This window comes from Salarias fasciatus, chromosome 13 (assembly GCF_902148845.1).
Source record: "Salarias fasciatus chromosome 13, fSalaFa1.1, whole genome shotgun sequence".
Lineage (NCBI taxonomy): Eukaryota > Metazoa > Chordata > Actinopteri > Blenniiformes > Blenniidae > Salarias > Salarias fasciatus.
Genome location: NC_043757.1, coordinates 19729139 through 19743676, shown reverse-complemented (window position 1 = coordinate 19743676; position 14538 = coordinate 19729139). Strand labels below are relative to the sequence as shown.

General features: G+C 40.9%; 1 protein-coding gene across 2 annotated transcripts in view; it reads left to right on the top strand.

The window, feature by feature from the left end:
• LOC115398987 (cGMP-dependent protein kinase 1) overlaps nt 1–14538 on the top strand; it is a 91412-nt gene that overhangs the window by 62065 nt on the left and 14809 nt on the right. For both annotated transcript variants that reach the window (XM_030106078.1, XM_030106077.1), the window contains exons 5-7: nt 1654–1717; nt 5217–5294; nt 7138–7232. In XM_030106078.1, the coding sequence (XP_029961938.1) occupies nt 1654–1717; nt 5217–5294; nt 7138–7232 (237 nt within the window). The remainder of the gene's footprint in view (nt 1–1653; nt 1718–5216; nt 5295–7137; nt 7233–14538) is intronic.

Below are 14538 nucleotides of genomic sequence, written 5' to 3'. Positions count from 1 at the left end.
TCACATCCTCATTGGCCTTGCATGATTACTTAATTGTTATTATATTAAAATATAATTACTGTGACAAAATTGGACTGTTGGTTCGAGAGTGTCAGTATTAAAATGGGCGTTTTGTTTGCATGCAGCTCCACCGCCGACCGAATCGCTGAATGTTTCATGCAGAGCAGGGTCACTTGTTCACCGCCATTAGCCGGTAAAGAGGGCTTCTGTTGGTGAAGCAAGAGCATAAAAGATCAGCACAGTGACAGAGGCCCTGGGTTGGAGGACAAGATGGTTTAGATTACTGTAATAAAGCATGGAAAATAAGAGGGAGAGAGAGAGGGAGGGAGAGGGAGAGAGAGATTGCATGGGGTGATAAGTTCTTTGTTCACCGACATGGGTTATTTTCGCTCCTCCTTGATAAACATTAGGCCAGTTTTTATTTAGTAGGCCTGATAACAGGCAGATAGCTCTCATTCAGGCTGCTGGGAAGCAGAGAGACAAACATTACCCCCTCACTCTGGTGTATTCAACCCTGGGATCTGATCCACTGCTGCGTAACCGCACACGCCGCCGAGCCCCGTCTTGAAATATTAATTCAAAAATACAGTACACGCTATGAGCTCCTATAGGAAGTTATTGATCATGCGGGTTGCTGTTGCGTGTTTCTTTTCCTCTCATCAGAGAGCCCGTCTTCTTCCAGTTTAGTCAACGGTTTCAGTAATCACTAAAACAGTCGTGAGGAAATGTGAGCTCGTCTCAGTTAAATGATTTGACGACAGCTTCATTCTGATTCTCAACAGTTTGACTCTTATTTCAACAAATATATATTTTATTGTACATACATATATACATACATATATAATGCATAACTTTCCTTCAGAGTGAAATGAGCTTTATGCAAATGTTCCCTTCCTTTATATTCAAAGTACTTTAAATTGATAGCCATTTTTACACATATTCCCAGTGTCCCTACCTCTTAAAATCTGGGCTTTATGACTTTGGCTTTATGCATTGACTGATATTGCTGATCATTGATCATTATCACACTAAGTCCTCTTGTGGTACCATTTCAGCTTGCAGACAGATGGCCACGCAATATCTTCAAGTACTGTTTGAAATTAGGCGAAATTCATGGTTGAATCAATGTCTGCAAGCTGTCCAGTCCCCGAGGCAAATCAAGCAACGCCAGATCACAACATTTCGAGCGCCGTGTTTCGCAGTTGGCTTGATTGTCTTGTAGAAAACATGTCTACTGGCACAGCGGTCATGCAAGTTTATCTTTCATCAGTCCAGAGAAATCACAGTTTTCACAGTTCTGTGTTTATGACTTTGGGTTTTATGTGTATGTTGGAAAGCGATGGATTTGTTTTTCGTCCAGTTATTAGTTTGACTTTGTGTTAATCCTTTGTGAGTCTACATGCAATTTCAGTAGTTTCCCCCAAGCGTTGATAAAGTATTTATATTTAATTCTTTTCTATTCTATCCAATTTGACACCAACCGACACCGATAAAGGGTTTTTTTTTAAGTGATTTTTTTCTTGAACTGGATTGTGGGAATGTGTAATCTGGCCTTGCTCTGACAAACACAACACACTTCATCTGTGTATTCATGTATGAAATATGAACCGATCTGCCCGCCTGAAAGCTTTTCTGCATGTCTCCATCCTGCAGTGTCCCCTCGTTCCACGGCCTGCAGGAAGACATTCTGAGTAAACTCGCCGATGTCCTGGAAGAGGTAAGCTCCTTGTTGTCCTGTGGCATCTGAAGCACAGCGATGCTGCAGGGGAACTCAGCCTGATCCCTACACAGACAGCCATACATTCACTTCCCTTTATTACAGTGAGAGAAGAGAGCCTGAGCGTGGATGAAGGCTTGTTTCAGTTTTAAATTTTTATATGTTTGTTTATTTCTAGTATAATGTGCTCAAGCAAATAGTTTTGCATTGTCACTCCCAAAGGTTGTTCAAACATTTTCTTTAAAATCAATAAAGAATTCTGGAAAAACTGAACTTTTTAAGTTTTGGAGAAAAGAGGTAGTTTATTGTAAAGTTTATATATATTATTAGAAATGTTATTATGGCTCATATGAGCTGGTTTCTGAGAATGAACAAGAGGGAAGTGAGCATGCTTGTTGGAATTTGACTGTTGATGGATCATGTTCACTCCTCTGGGTCATTATTTCACCCTCACCAAGGGATAATGTTTTATTAACCTCATACAAAACCAAAAATTTAGAACAGAAATTCATAATATAAAACTTTCATCATGTTTTGATCTCATTTATTCAAATGTTATGGAACTGGGTTGTATTTAACATGTACTTATGAAAATAGTTTTGAGTACGCTAATGGGAAAATGGCTTGTACCAAATACTTCACCACCTCATATAATTAGAATTTCAACCCTAAATGCTGTATTGGCGACACTTTTATGAAAGAACTGAATAAGGCTGTAATTGTGAATCTTCAATTTGAACCACACGGACAGACTTTTATTAGCTGAGGTGGGTGATGTGCATAAACAGAATTCAGACAGCAAACAAAACATTAGCATGCACGCCGTAATGCACAGTCACCTTGCCAAATACCGAATGGGCTCAATTAATACAGAACGGGATCATCATAAAACAGCAAAAATAAACACAAGCGCAGCAATGATGTGCAATATTAAGAAAGTCATTCCTACTTTCTCGCTCAATAAATCAAGTAATGCTTCTTTCTTTAGACAGCATTATAGCTCAAAGTGCTTCACAGACGCCCAAAAGGCCCGAAAACACAAAGATAATTTCTGAATGAAATCACCGACAGTCTGATGGGATCAGCTCAAGTCACCTCTGATATAGAATTATATAAAGCAATATAGAAGATAGATGGATGGAGAGATGAGTTTTTATTAGTCTGTTGGTTCTGTAGCATAGATTGAGAAATATTTGATTTTAGACACGATGAACCATGTTGAACAACCTCCTGGAAATATGTTTGTTTTTGATTTAGAGGTAATGTTTTTTAAAGTCAACTTCTAATATCACAGAGCTTCTTTGAGTGGAGTACAATGTTGATGATTTGAGGGCAATTTTCCTCCTTTTTTTGGAAATCAAATTGTAGTTTTTTATATAAGCTTCCCTCTTGGTTCTGAAGTTCATCAAAAGTCAATAGATGGCAGTGGCTAAGTGCTCAGACATTTTCTCCTCTGTTGGAAGTAGAACAGGTACAGGTACAATTGTAGCTATCTGTGTTTTCCTCATCATTTTTTATGGATGCAAGTTGTATGATGTTTTCTGGTGATGTACTAAACATAGCATCATGAGTGAAATGACACACAAAAGGAGCATTTTTTTATGGGCTTTAGACCCTTTCTGCACTAGGATGGTCTGCTTTAAACCACGTCGCTTCCATGTTTGCTCCATCATGGATGGATCAGCTGCCAACGAACACAAAAATGTGGATTTGGAAGTGTTGGTGGAGGAAGTTATGCAACATGTTGGAGCCTCCCCGAAAATAAATCTGAATTTGGCAGCAAAAAAAAAAAAAAAGGATAGAAAACAAAATTTGAAGAACAAGAATGCAATCTTGGAGATCATTAGCTAAAAAGACAAAACTGAAGACATCGGATGATAATGAAGTGTAGAAACAAAAGTATCAATAACAGCAGCCTTTCTGCACCATTTTCTCACAAGTGATAGTAATGAACACCGACGCTTTTATATGAACTAAATCATGTTGTTTGTTGTACATTCATTTATTAGCATGTTCTCCTCCCAGTGTTTCACAATCTGGTGCGCCATGGTCGATGTTTCATATTCATGAGAGCAGCGCGTGCCTGTGTGTGTGTGTGTGTGTGTGTGTGTGTGTGTGTGTGCGTGTGTGTGTGTGTGTGTGTGTGTGTGTGTGTGTGTGTGTGTGTGTGTGTGTGTGTGTGTGTGAGAGAGAGAGAGCCTGTGTGTGCCTGAAACATTGTGTTGGTGCTTATTATTATATTACTAGATCAGGTCATCAGTGTTTTCTCAGATTTTCAAAGTTGAATCTGAGGTTGCGATTGCATCGGCAGGGGTTTGGGGAATTGATGGGATTGGGATTATGATCAAATGAGCGATGTCCTCTTCTTTCTTGCCCTTTGCTTTATTGGATCCTTGAGGACTGTGATTGATTTTTGATTAGTGAGGCCTAGCAAGTCTTTTTCTGTCTCTTAAAGGCATGCTTGAGAGAGAAAAGTCTGATGGTATATAAATAAATAAATACTGACTAAAGTGAAGAAAACAGCGACTGTTAAATGAAAACTCTGCCTTTGAATGACGCACAGCATACAGTGTTTACAGTGCATATTGTGAGATGTAAGGCTGCTTTCCTTGGTGAAGCATTGTAGGAATATAAATGCTGCAAATGCCAGCTGCGATGTGGAAACTACTGAAGATTCAAAAAAAGAAATAAATAATAAAAAGGAGCCCTTTGACATCAGAACTTGTGATTTTGAAGTGCAGCGTTTGGCGTATTTTGCTTGGAAAATATAAACATTAATGTTTGCTCCTGAGGAAAGTTTGTCAGTGACATTTTGTGCTGTGCTTTTCAGGATCATAACATGAGGTTATATTCAGGTTTTTTTTTCTTTCAGTGGCCCGGTTTTTTTTCTTTTTACATTTTATTGTTATATCATCCCTCACAAATGACTTTACCTTACCCTATATAAAACTGTCTTTGGAGCAAATGCATCTTGCACAAGGTTATTTTCAACACAAGGCTTGAATATGAACAGGACTGTTATCTTCTCCCGCTGTACGTGTGTCAGCCTTGGTTTCGACAGGCAGCCAGTCCAAACCACGGCCTATTCAGTCGCTGCATGTCAGCATGTGATCCGGCACTCCAGCCTGAATAGGGATTACTGATATGGAAAATTGACTGACGGACGGACTTCCTATATTAATTTAGCTCCGAGCGAAACGCACTGTGACATGCCTTCATATGCGATCGCAGCAGCATTCATTCATTCATATTCTCTACCTGCTTTTTTTGTATTCAAGGTCGCACGAGCAGGCAGTCTTAGCAGGAAGGCTGCAGATCGCTGCGTACAGTTTGAACTCAAAAACTGTGATTTATTTCACGGCACCCAATTTGGTTTCACCTCCTCTGAGGAGTGCTTCTCGTCTCCGGTGGGATTGTCTCACCTCAAATAAAAAGCAAGGAGACAAAACAATTACAAAGAGGCCGGCTAATATCTCCTCTCTGCTCTTCTCTTCCACAGACGCATTATGAAGATGGAGAATACATCATCAGGCAAGGGGCAAGAGGAGACACCTTCTTCATCATCAGTAAAGGGAAGGTGAGTGAAGAGCCTCTAGCTTCCTGCCAGAATAGCCATCCCTGACGTCTCAATGCACATCTCCGTGTGCTGCGCAGCAGGAGATATCCGTATCTCCGGAGCAAGCGAGAGGTGTTTTTGGGTGGGACTTGGCTGTCATCCATCATCATGAAATAGACGGAGAGACTGACAGAAATGCCACCTCTTTCATCATCTCTCCCGACAGCCAAAAAGGAGCATCTAAAAAATGAGAGTGGAGTCACTTTGATTTCACCTTGATAATCAATGCTGACTTTGGCCCCGAGCGCGGTCCTCCTGTCTCGCTCCGACGCCGTACAGCTGGTTTTGCATCCCTGATTTTAGCGACTCTTCCCCCTCATTTTCTCTCCTCTTTATCTTCATCTTCATTTTCCTCCTACTGTCCATTTTCTAGTGCGGGTCTCCAGTCTATTTCACGCTTTTTCTCTCACCTCTGCCTCTTCGTGTTTGGTTTTCGCCCTCTACATCTCAGGCTCTGCCTTTGTTACCGGAATGTGACTTCATCTGCACCATAATTCAGACCAAAAAAGATAAAATGAAACAAAAGCGGAACCCGCTTTGTATTCACTCAAACATTCTTTATGCATCAAACCAGAAGCTGTAAACAGAAACCATGGCTGTTGTTTTATTGATGTATATTATTCCAAAGTGTTTTAATTACGATAACAATGCTGTGTGCTGTGCTGAATGCGCTCACGGTATTGTAGTGTTGGTGTTTTTTTAATACCACCTGAGAGATCAGCAGGGAAACGTCGGCGGTTGTGACGGCTGTCACACACTCTGTCTGCTTTGTTCACACGTCTTTGGTCCGTGCTGCGTTCGCTCTTCAGTAGGACCCCACCAGACCTGCAGCTCAAGGGAGCTGCAGAGCAATCACACCAGATTTTGTCTCGATGGAATCGAAACGCCCACATATCATGACAGGTGGAAAAAAGGTGAAAAGAAATGTTCAAATTTGGCATATTCACAACAATTTCCACAGACTCGGTGGATGAATATTATTATGTACAAGAGGAGAATACACTTCGCTTTCTGTCTTCTGTTCTCTATTGATCTAGAAGGGATTCACCGTACAGCAGCAGGTCAGCTCAGCCACCCTGCAGACGAGAACACTTTCACAGACACACAAAGGCACAAACCCCTGACCTTATCTCAGCTCTCCACTCGCTTATTTCCACATCTCTCACTTTGTCTCTTTCGTCACTTCAGACAGTGCGCCGTGCCTGCAGGACAGATTTCGGCTTCACACTACTTGCACAAAACCTTCCCTTTGGTCCTCTCTCTCTTCTACACTTCTGCCACTTTCTTCTTTAACTTTTTTGTCACATGAGAGCTCGAATAATTACACTGTCGCTCGGGTGAAAAGAGTCGCTGCAGCTGGACACGCTGCTGCTGCACCCATGCAGGACCGACTAATGGACAAATATGCAGCCTGTCGTGAGGCGTAATGATCGTTTTCCTTCACCTCCGTCCAGAATCTACTCAAGAGCCATCAGTTTTATTTGTGAAGTCGACAGGCCCGGCGGAGCTCCATTACTCACACGTCATGTCACTAATGAAGTGGTCAGCGGAGCCTCCCACATCCAGCACAGGGGTGACAGTCGCCTGTTCCTAACGTGCACATGCTCATCCGTCAGAGCGGCTCTTCTCCTTCCTTTCTAACGCGCTGATTAAGTCGTGGCTTCGTCGTTATTGACTCATCACATTCAAGGAATGACGTGTAAATTAAATATTTCCACTCATCTCCGTGCTCTTATTAGTCAGTCTTCGCTTTCTGTTCCATTTTCCTCGTGTCACACTCTCCTGATTCTCCTCGTTCTGCCAGGTCAACGTGACTCGAGAAGACCTGCCCAACGGAGAGCCTGTCTACCTCCGCAGCCTCGGAAAAGGAGACTGGTTTGGGGAGAAAGCACTTCAAGGGTAAGATTGCTCCTAATAACTCTGTCTCTTTCAGTTTATATCTTATGTCCTCCATTCTTTTTCTGCTTTCCCTCTTATTTCCACTCACACTTGTCTTTTACATCCCCTCTTATCGTGTTAACATGTGACTCTCTCACACTGCCTCCGGCCCTTCTCATCTCTGTGTTTCTTTCAAGCTCCCACACTTCTTGACAGCTGTGGTGACTTGCTAAATGTTTGGGTTCGCTCACATTATTTTACTTGATTTGCTGGGGCAAGTTCAAGATATGGAATGAAATTAATTCTCTGTTTGACGGGACTCTTATTTTAAGTGAGAGAAATCCAAAAAGTTGAAGACTCAGAAATCCATGCCTTGGTGTTATTTTTTTTAATGTGAGTTGTTTCTTCCATCTGAACATTCATTTCCATGGGTTCAGATGATTGGTTTTGTAATCAGATTCTTATCTGGATAAACAGCACAACTATCTGAGGAAGCAGCTTTGTTTTTTACCTCCAGCATTTTTTTTTTTTTGCAAAATCTACAAATAACCGTGCACACATTTACAGCGATCTATCCTTCTCTCTCTCCCTCAAATCAAGAGCCCTGGAAAAAAACAAAAAAACAAAATACAGCGTTTATGCCCATGTGACGGCGGAGATCCCTCACCACTCCACTAAGTGACAGCTCGTCTGTGCTGTTTTTCACACGTTGGTGTCACACTGACTCCAGGGGAGAAGTCACTTATTGTGACTGGAGTTTGGTGTTCGGGAGTCGATTGCCCAGAGCTTGAAAACACGTCTCATTTAGACAATACTATCTACACTCCTTGGCTACTTTTGTCCTTCACTCATTGTACACGTTCATATTTGCCAGAGCTTTGTGGCACCAAGGACATCTTCCTGCTGCCCTTGATTCTGTCAATGAATGTTCCCCCACTCGCCATCTCTTCACAAGTAATGCAAAGGATTGATTGCTGTTAATAACAAGCATGTTGTACCAGAGCAGACAGATGATATGAGCCAACATAAAGCGAGCCTATCCAGTCCTCTGCATGGCACAGCTCTGTTCTGAGAGTCTGTGCCAGCAGGCTGCTGTAAGCTGTGAAACCGCGGCTGGTTTTAAGCAAGCGTGCTGTATATATTACAGCCAGCAGACGATTCACTTCGGCTGCTCACACCCAGTAACATCCAAGCACTGAAATACTTTGACTCTAAGAACTCTTGAGTGTTATAAAAATATTTTATATAGCTTGTGGCATCAAAGACCAAGAACCCTGAAGTGATATTTTTATCCTGCTGTTTGTTCTGTCTTGTCATGACTGTGTGCCTCCCTGCCCGATGTATTATTCAAACAGAGAGACTGTGGAGGCAAAAAATAGCCTTAAGTGTGTTGGATCTGCCAGGGGTCACTCAAAAACTGATAAAATGTACAGTCACGTGAGCGTGCACACGGGAAGACAGTGGGATCATTTCAAAAAATGGAGATGTCGCCACCTTGTGGCTGCCAAGTGAGAGAGACAAAACGAACTAACTGAGTAACTCAGAACTTTAAAAGGCATGAACCAGAGCAGCAACCACTAGACATCAATAACTCCCATGCACTGCGCTGTCAAAAACACACTAAGCTATCTTTTTTTTTTTTTTGTTTCCAAAAGAAACAGGCCTCATTTTTCAAGTGGTGTCAATGCAACAGATTGCAGATGGGAGGGTTTCCACCAAGCGTCAAAGCTGATGAGGATGATACATAGACAATGAGGGGGCATTGAAATGCACTGGGGGTGTGTGATGTATGGAAGGCTTCGCTATCAGTGTGTGTGTGTGTGTACGTGTGTGTGTGGGATGGGGTTTTGCTGACAGTAATGAAGTGTAATACCATGCTGTTTGAGGACTGAGAGCAAGACTAAAAAGCACAAATTTATAATGATCACGGATCTCAGCTCGGCTTTTTGAAAAGCTACATTAATGCAGTTATTTCCTGAGAGTGCTGTAGAAAGTACAAGTCCAAGCTGACTCTCTACAAAAGCCCTTTCGAGCAGAACCCTGATATTAATACATGATATATTAGGATTTAAGTGGAAATGCCAATTTGTTTGTAGTGTTTCCCAGAATAACTTTTGCATTCGAGGCTGGTTTCCGGGCTCCTTTCAAACTCTCACATGCTTTGTTTAATCGAGAAAACCGTTTCTTTTGTGATACAAAGTGCTCTTCCCACCTCGGTCTCTACATGCTATTGTCTTGAAGTGTAATAATAAACGGCTTTTGTTTTGAAGTATCTTGAGTGTGAGAAGCTTTTTCAAATACACCTTTGATGGTCAAGCATGTGTCGCAAATTCAAACGACGGCGATGCAGAATATCTTCGAAGTAGGCTTTTGATCAGAGGGCTCTTCTGGATAATTAGGAGTTAACCGTGTATGTTCTTGCTCATGAAACACAATAGTTCCCCCCGACTCAAAGGCTACTCTGTCCATCTGAAGACGTCGCCTTTGATCAGTGAGGACAACATATTTACAAATCAAAGTCTGTCCTCCAGACAGCTTTAATGGTTTGTAGCAGCTCCTGTGAGTGTTGCTGCGCGTTGTGTGACCATTAAGATATCAGGTTACATGTTTCCTGCGAAGGGTTTGTGTATGCAGAGCCCCGAATGACTGCTACAGTATATATTTATGCGTGCCTCGTCTCAGTGGACTGATGTTCCAGGAAAAGATGTTCTTCCAGGCAGTGAGTGTGTTGTTTGGGAATAACCAATGTCACATTCTCCCTGTCTGTCAGTGTGGAGTGTGAACCGTCTGGATTCAGTGTGTTCTGACCTGTCCTTCCTCCTTATCGCTGTGTGTGTGTGTGTGTGTGTGTGTGTGTGTGTGGGTGTGGGGTTTAGTTCAGAGACATGAGGTACTGTTGGCTTTAAATTTTACACAAAAATCTGAGTGAATGTCATCGGTAGGAACCCGACTGGTGTCCGAGACAGAACACCTTCAGAGCCACGTTGCAGCAGCATAAGAAAACGAAGATGAACTGAACCAGATGTAGTTTGTAGTCCAGACTGATCCGGACTGAAATCCACCTAGTAAACCTCAACAAAACGGTTCACATTGAAGGCAGCTGGATTATAGATGATGGTGAGTTTTTCCCAGCTGTGTACGGTTGACGTCCCTCCACCCGCCCTCCCATCCATCCATCCATCCATCCATGGTGTTAATAAGATTAATTTTTCTTTGGGTATAATTGGCACGGTGATAAGAACACAAATCATTTTGAAACAAGAAAACAATCAGTTAAATTATTAAAACAATAAAACATGGACTGATGGCTATTATCGAAATTGAACAATGATTGAAAACCAAGCTAATGATTAAAAATCATCAAAACAGAATATTAAATATATGCTAATGGAAAATGAAAACAATGACAAGGGAAAGTTCAAACTGAAATTGGATAGAAAAGATTTAGATGAAAAAAATGCAAACATTTTTTAAACTAATACATTCATTCATTCATTCATTCATTCATTCATTCATTCATTCATACCTCACTGTTTCATACATTGAAAAGACTGTCCTCTTGTGTAACCATCAACAGTTCATAAATGACAGAAGAAGAATGGCATAAAGGACGTGTCTGGTATTAAACTGATGATTCTTTGACTGGAACACGGAGAAAAGACGCTCATCAAGTGTGACGTCTGGCACTGGGACCGTTTTTTATTGAAATGTAGACACATGAAGCTGATAACCCGGCTGTAGAGCTGATTCACAGCCACACTCGCGCCACCCATGTCCCTATTGAAGAGAAACGTGTGAAGTTCTTGACTCAGAGGACACAAGAGCCCGCTGGAATTGTCCTTCAAAAGGCTATTTTTCACTTTATTCTTCAGCTGGAGCGAGTACTTTCAACTTTAACTTTAGTGAAATGAACCAGTGTTTTTCTACTTTTGGTTTTTTTTTTTTTTTTTTTACTTCAAATGTCTGCACTTACACTTGAAAGAAGAATGCATAGTTTTGCCACCACACTGCTCCCAGGATGACTCCTGTTACCCTGCTCTGGTCTGCCTATTTGCACATACTGTCTTTTATTTAACAGCGCTGCCTGCTTCTGGATGGCGTTGCGCTGAAGCGCTGAGCCAGAATTCACACCTTTTTTGAACGGTTCTGCCTGCAGCGCCAGAGTAATAAAGCAGAACTTGGGCTGAACTCGGCCGTATTCACTCAATGATTTCTAAAGCCATACTTTCACTTTAAATGGCCTCACCCCAAATTTCTGCTATTTGCTATTAACTAGGAGAGTGCAGCCTATTACAGAGAGACAGTCACACACACTTACACACTAACATTTACTCCCAGAGGCACATTTGTGGTAATAAACCAGGATATCTCAAGAAAACTCATTAATGCACTGGGAGGACTTGCAAATTTCCCTACAGGTACCCCGTGCCAAACTTTAGAAGCAAACTTGGGGCATTTTTGCTCTCACTTGAAGGTGCTAAACTTTGGAATACTCTGTGGCAACCGGATCCTATATACGATTCTTCACAAGTTCACAGTTGACAAACATAGTGTCAAAGGTAAACCTGGGAAATAACTCAGTTTATTTTTAAAGGCTTTTTGGTGAGAGAGGTCATAGTGCTTTCAGCCTCCATAGGAAAGTCTGAAGTGACGACACTGAAAAAGTCTGCTAGCCTCTGTTCCACAACAGCAAAGAAAAAAAAAAAGAGAGAGACAAGTGAGCTTTTTTGAGACTTTGAGAAGTACTTTATCAAAGAAAATCCCATGATGCATATTTTATTTTGGAAACATCTGCCATTGTTGTATGGCAATACAATTATGAATAGGGACTGCAGAGTTTCCCACAGGCCCAGAATCTTATTTTGGGTGTCGGAAACTAAGAAGAGTGGCTCAGAAATCAGGGGTGGAAACAGTTACAGAGCTTTAAATTAAAAAAAAAAAAAAACAACAAAAACAACAAAAAAATGTCATCAGTAGGAACCCAGTTGGCAGACTGCTCCAAGAAGAGATTTGACGCAGTGACATAAAAAACACAAACACTTTTTCTCAAAATACCTATTTTTATGGCAAGGAGGAAAAAAGCATTTCTGTACATGGGAAACCGAGAGGCGCTGAGTTAAAAGCATTCGTGTGTTTATGCTGAGCTTAAACTTATAAGAAATACCACATCATCTTTAATCTTAAGCTTGCCAGGCTTGGACATGTTTATTATTCTATTATTCATGAACTATAACACATCAGGGAATGATTTGTTTGAAATGATTTTGCGTTCCAGTTATTTTTCATAAACTGAAAGTGACTGCCTCGAAAATTAGAGAAACATTTTTTTGTGAATGTAAAAAAAAAAAAAAAAAAAAGTTTGATATGATTGGGAAGGTGGGTTCGCTGTGTAGTTCTCTGTGAAACAACACAATTCCAGCTTAATAGAAAAAAGCTGAACGAACACTCACAAAGCTGTTCGCTGAGGTACTTGAAGGTTTTTACTGAACTGTCCAGGGAGCCGTCTTAAAAAATGTGCGATGTGAAAGTGGTGATTTTCAACATGTCTTTCCTTGTGAAGTTTTTTTTTTTTTTTTTTTTTTTTTTTTTTTGACAATTTAAACTGATTGAAAGGAACATTTCAATCTTTTGTTGATGTGGAAAGACTTCACAGCTTCACAACTTCACATCGGAGAAGAAGTTCAGATAAGTCTCAGCTGAAGTAAAAAAAAAAAAAATCTCTAATATTACAATGCTGGAGGAAACAGTTGGATTCCAAAACTTTTCTCCTGAGCCAAACCATTTTAAATGTGTTGCTGGACTGAATTTGTTCTTTCATAGGGCCCACATTGTATGTACTTGAACTACTTTTAAGCATTAAAAAAAAAAAAGCAGGGTGAGTCGACAATCAGATTGAGAAGGAGGTCAGGTCTGAAATGGAAGGAAGGGATAATATAAAATACAAGGAAGTCCATGAAAAAAAAAAAAAGGCATAACTTATTCTTCAATGTGTCAAAAGTGAAAGAGACTGCTACATTCCCTGATTGAAAACTGGGACCAACGCAACTCAATGGATGAGTGAAGACAAGACAAAGTGGTTGTGATAGAAGAACAAACAAGTTTTATTTTGTGTCGACATAAAATGGAACTGCGGTGCATGAACGCAAAACACAAAGGAATACAAAAAGGTTTACAAACAATGTGTGGGAGGAAGGGACGTCGCAGTTGTGCCAAAATGAATGCAGCAAAACAAGGCCTTGCCTTTTTTACCCTACAAAAGAAAGAACAACACAAAAAAACACCCCTGAACAAAGCAAAAAGAGAAAACTCAAAATACAAGTAAGGCATCAGCCAATAAACTAGTGTTTTTACATAAAACAACCCACAAAGGGAAACTTCAAACTTAGCGTATCCAATGTCTCTCCACACAAACATGTTATTTTTTTTTGGAGCAAGACTGATGAATTTTATTAAGAAGCCGGGACAAAAAAGAAACCCGTGACCGTCATGTATCATTAAGCATGGGACAGAAGAAACGTGACAAGTGCACGATAATCACGCCACAAACTGACAACTGACACGAGCAAAGACTGCAAATACTGAATAAAGGCAGCAGGTAGCATGAAGTTAAAGACATGCAGGTGATTACAGTCAAGGTACAGAGGGCTGGACTCAGCACTGATGACAGAGAAACGACATTAAGCTTGAGAATTTGTACATAAAAACACCAGCCAAAACAGAACAATCCAAAAAAAACTTGAGAGAAGATGAAAAACTTGAATAGCGAGTAAATTTTATATCTGAGAGACCAACCATATGATTACAAAAAAAGGCTGTAAATCTCTGAATTAGCCCAAAAATTAAACATATTATGTCCTAAACCACGGTTATGGGCATAAAATAGCAGGGGTATTTAAAATAAAAGCATTACGCACTTTCCCGGGGCGTCTCTTTATTCTGCAAAGTATCTTATGGCTTTCTTTGGTTTGTGAAAATCTAATTTTGTAATCCTCAGAGGAGGCCAGACCCCAGTTTGGGAACCACTGAGTTAGTAAATGCAATGAGACATATACCATGTTAAAACCTTAAAAACACGGTTGAAGAAAGAGTTAAAAGTTTTCAGAATCACCCAGATTGTAAACAACCACGGAGGTGTTTATTTGTTCCAGCTGTCTGGAGAGCCTCTGAGTTTCCTTTGGAAATGCCCTTGACCCACCTGAATACATCTCTGTAAGCAGACCTGAAGCACAAACCACTTGTTATGGTCCCGCAGCCCCCTCTTATTCTTGCCCCCGTTCTGACCCCAGCTTTACTCGATTCCTTGCAGCCCCTGGCTACAGCCGAACTC